A 4174-nucleotide genomic window follows, 5' to 3' on the forward strand; every position below is an offset into this window, starting at 1 on the left:
CCAATCAGAAATTAATGTTTTCTGCATTGCCTAAAAATTCATCCTTGGTATTGCAATAGTCTTGCACTGGAGGTTGATTAATATGCTTCTTTCCTTGGCAGTAAATAAAGTAAATTTTCACAAATACTCTGGAGAAGAGATAGAATTTAGCTGGAGAGGCAGGGGAATAATGGGAGTCTAATTCTTTGCTCTTACCCGTGCTGAGGTTTTCTATGGGGCACAGAAAACCCAGATCTCTTACAAAGTGAAATCCAAAAGAGCATTTGGTGAGGTGGTGAGTGTCACATCAGATTTTAAGGAAAACAAAAATAATACCAAGAAATGATATCCTAATTTACAAGCTGGATTGTTTTTTGTAGGGTAGCCACTGTCTCTGCCATGGCCATGGAAATGTGAGGCCTCAGTTTCTTTGCAAGCTTTAGGACCCATTCACTAGTGTTCAGAGTCTGCTTATGGAGTGGTGAGTTCCTGTAGAAGAGCAGTTCTGGTCCAGACCGTGGTTCCTCAGTTCTTTGCTCCCTCCATATTCAATCTTCCCTCAACTGTTCAAGCAATTTTGTTAGGCTGTACCTTAGGTGATTTCTTAGTGACTTGGCCTCCAAGGAGTCAGATGTGTTTTCTTGCTGGCCTCTGCGCTCTCGCAGGCGCCCAGGGAGTCTGAAAAGCGAGTCAGACCATCAGGAAGACAGGGTAGCCTTGCCCTTCCCCTTCCCTACAGGCACAGGTCATGTGTCCCGAAAGGAGCTCTGTGAAATCTTTTTCGTGTCAGATACTAATTAATCCCACAGTACTTGTATACCCCCTTCACTCTTCCACGGGTCTCGTCTCTGGATTGCATTTGCATTTCAGTGTGGATCAGAAGTGCACTTTAGAAGCAAATCTTCTGATCCATTTATTCTGGTTTCATTCAAATAGTGGAGCAGCTTTCTGGCATGTGAACCGGATTCCTTCTCACTTGAAAACTAAACTAGATGATGTACTCCAACCAGTGCTCTGCATTCAGTCCAGAGGAGCAGACTGGAGCTGGTCCAAAGTAAAGCCCACTGAACAGGTGTAGTGTGAACACTAGGCCCTCAGAGCTGGCTGCCTTCTTCTGCGGGTCTAGTCCTGTTGTGCCATGCTACTTCCTATCGCTTGGTCACTTAGCCTTTCTTGACCTTGAAAAATCAGTGAAGGCAAATCAGAAGCAATCTGTCTATTAGAGACAAATGAGTTTTGCACAACAGTACCTTCTTACTTTTTCCTTCTGTTAAAATGCTTGTTTTTAAGTCCATGGCACACAGGCAACGGGAAGTGCATACGGTACTTTACCCAGCTGCTTGCAAAGGAGCAAAAACTTCTAAAGAGCAGCAGATGGCATGTGGCCATTTCTTAAAAGATTTGAAAGAGATCTCTTTATGTGAGACTTTTGGAAATAATTGGTGAAACGTTTATCTTTGTGGCTGAAAATGCCAGCTTGACTTTAACTCTCTGTTCATAAATTAAAATTATGCATCACATCCAGTCTGTAGGCAATTATAAAATTCTCTGCCCTGTCGAGATGAGACAGGAAAGCTGCTAGGAGTCACTTGCTCCCAAGGGGAAGCAAGGTAAGTTCTGCCACAGCAAACAGTCTCAGGTAATAGAAGTGTGAGGCAGTGAATATCCTTTCTGTGGAAAGGCCTTGTACTAGTAAGTGATGTGTTATGAAAATGGTTGTAGGAGACCTTCACAGTGAGACAGTGAGATAGTGGTTTTGACAATCATTGAATCTTGCAAGTCAAGGAAGAAATACTTAAAATTGTGATTATATCAGTCACTTGGGGAGTGGCACTAATGTAGCTTCTCTAGCACCAGCCTGTGGGGAGCAGAGTGTGAAAGGTCAGAGCCTACAAACCTGCCACTGACATCCCAATCTACAACAATAATGAGAACTAGCAATGTCTTTTCAATACTGAGGAGCTCAGAAACTTTTGTTGAAGAAGACATAGTTGTTCTGAGCAGATTTTGGGTTTGGGGTTTTTTTATTAATGTAAGAGATTTTATACTTGATGCGTCAACAGAAGAAACAGTCACCTTTTGTAGTGGTATGAATACCACATTAGAGTACCACTTTTTTACTGCCTTGCCTGCAGGGGAACGTACATAATTCTGCGTTCCCTCTCTTGCAATGACTCCTTAGCTAGTGTAGCTGGCAATCAGCAAGGAGAGAGCCATAGAAAGTGATTGAATCTCTTGTGGGGAACAGAGGTGAAAAACACAGACCTCAGGAGCAGAACTTTGGTAACTCATACTGAGCTGTGCTTGTATAGGTTGTGGACTCCATGATGTAAACTAAAGCTTATCTTCCTGCCCTACCTACAGAGTCAGACAGTTCAGGAATTTCTTTTGCATTTCAGACCACTGGCCACTTGGTGTCTTTCTGCTGTGGAGTAGCAGTAACAACATTTATGTGTTTTCTAAGTACGTGGCAGTAATCATGTCTTGTTTTTTTCTCCTGCGAACATAAACTATGTGATGTGAGTTTGTGGTTTTTGTCTTCTGCAGGATACCGTATTTTGAAACCAGTGCAGCTAATGGGAATAATGTAAGCAAAGCCATTGAAACTCTGCTTGACCTCATTATGAAGCGCATGGAACGGTGTGTGGATAAATCCTGGATCCCAGAAGGGGTCGTGCGCTCCAATGGGCACAGCTCTACAGAACAACTGAATGAGGAGCAAGAAAAAGGCAAATGTGGCTGTTAACTCAGTTACTATTAAGTTTAATGTGTATGATAAAGTATAGTACAGTTGCAGCTTAACTGTTTAACTTATGGACAAATCACATTGTGTAGGTATTAATGAGCTATAGTAATTCTTGATAATATTTTTTTTTTCTTCTTTTTTCCTCTCAAGCAACATTTGACCTTTGCTTGCAAGGTGTACAGTTTATTAGTGAATGGGACAGAAGTTTAATTTGATGTAGCACTGGATAGTCCTGAAATTCACTACTTTGGAGGAATTTCCATTATCAAATTTTGGAACATCTCTCTGTATGGGCAGTGAGAAGGGGTAGGCCTCTGAACTGAAGGGTTTTCAATTGCCCTTTGAAGGCTCCACTGACTACACAGACCAAGCATTTAGATTAGATATTGTGACAGCTCTTAGTCTCTACTAACAGTAAACTTACCAACATCGTTCTTGGTTTTGAACAGAAACATTTAACTTCATCAGTCAACAACAGTCTTAAAGAGCAAATCCTGTACTTCCCACAAAAGCCTGCAAGTACCTTTTCCTTGCTCTCTCAAGCGACTGTTTTTTAGTGCTGAAAGCCAAAAGACAGGTATTCTACGTAGAACAAAAAACAATAGAAGAGCACAGGGATGTGTACGTAGAGCACTTTGGGTATGTCATGAAATTGAAAGTGTAAACTACAACTGTACTGTGTAAAATATATCCAACGCAGCCTATGAGACCTCCTGACATAATTTGAATTTCTAGTACATGCATATATTTATATGTAAGTGGCATAACTGTACATCTGTTGTTCTGTTTCCTTTATGTTACCACTCACGTTTTAACAGGAATTTCATCAGAGCTAGTGCTTTGCACTGGATTTGCTTTACCAAACACAGATTTGGATTGTTTCTTCAAACTTGGATTGAAAAATGAATGATGATTGTCTCCTGGTGAGATGCAGCTAAGATATCAGTTTTGTCTAGATCAGTATTTCTATAAATTTATAATGCTTATTTTATTCTGCCAACCTTCTTGTCCTGTACATCTTAGTTATCATATATTCTTTTATGGCTTCTTAATTTCCTCTAGGTTGTATTTTAAAAAGAAACCATTTGCTTTTCTTTTTTTTCCCCCTACGGATTGTATCAATGCCAATTTTGGTTTCAGTGGATCATGTAACTCTTTTTGATCATTTTTATTTATTCATACAACCTACGGAATCATCAGTATTTCTGGGGTCTTTTTTCCAGACTGATTTATAAGATGTGTCTACCAAACATTTTTCTACCCTGGCAGAGGTTGTATAACTGTAATGTATTGCCAGTTAAAGTCATAACATGCCAAATTGAGTCTTGCTATAGACTTTCCACAGCAGTTTGTTTACAAAGCTCCAAAGCTATTACTTCTTTAGAAATTAAGTATTTATTAAATATTCTAACTACTGCAATTTCAGGCAAGCATCAATACCAGTTGTGA

The 4174-nt window shown here is 40.1% G+C and overlaps 1 protein-coding gene across 1 annotated transcript in view; it reads left to right on the plus strand.

Annotated features, from left to right (window-relative positions):
- Nucleotides 1–2807, plus strand: part of RAB27A (RAB27A, member RAS oncogene family) — a 7236-nt gene extending 4429 nt beyond the window's left edge. Inside the window, exon 5 of the mRNA XM_008939036.1 lies at nucleotides 2527–2807. Within this exon, the coding sequence (XP_008937284.1) occupies nucleotides 2527–2725 (199 nt within the window). The 3' untranslated portion in view covers nucleotides 2726–2807. The remainder of the gene's footprint in view (nucleotides 1–2526) is intronic.
- Nucleotides 2808–4174: the final 1367 nt, after the last annotated feature.

This window comes from Merops nubicus, unplaced genomic scaffold, assembly GCF_000691845.1.
Source record: "Merops nubicus isolate BGI_N331 unplaced genomic scaffold, ASM69184v1 scaffold52294, whole genome shotgun sequence".
Taxonomy (NCBI): domain Eukaryota; kingdom Metazoa; phylum Chordata; class Aves; order Coraciiformes; family Meropidae; genus Merops; species Merops nubicus.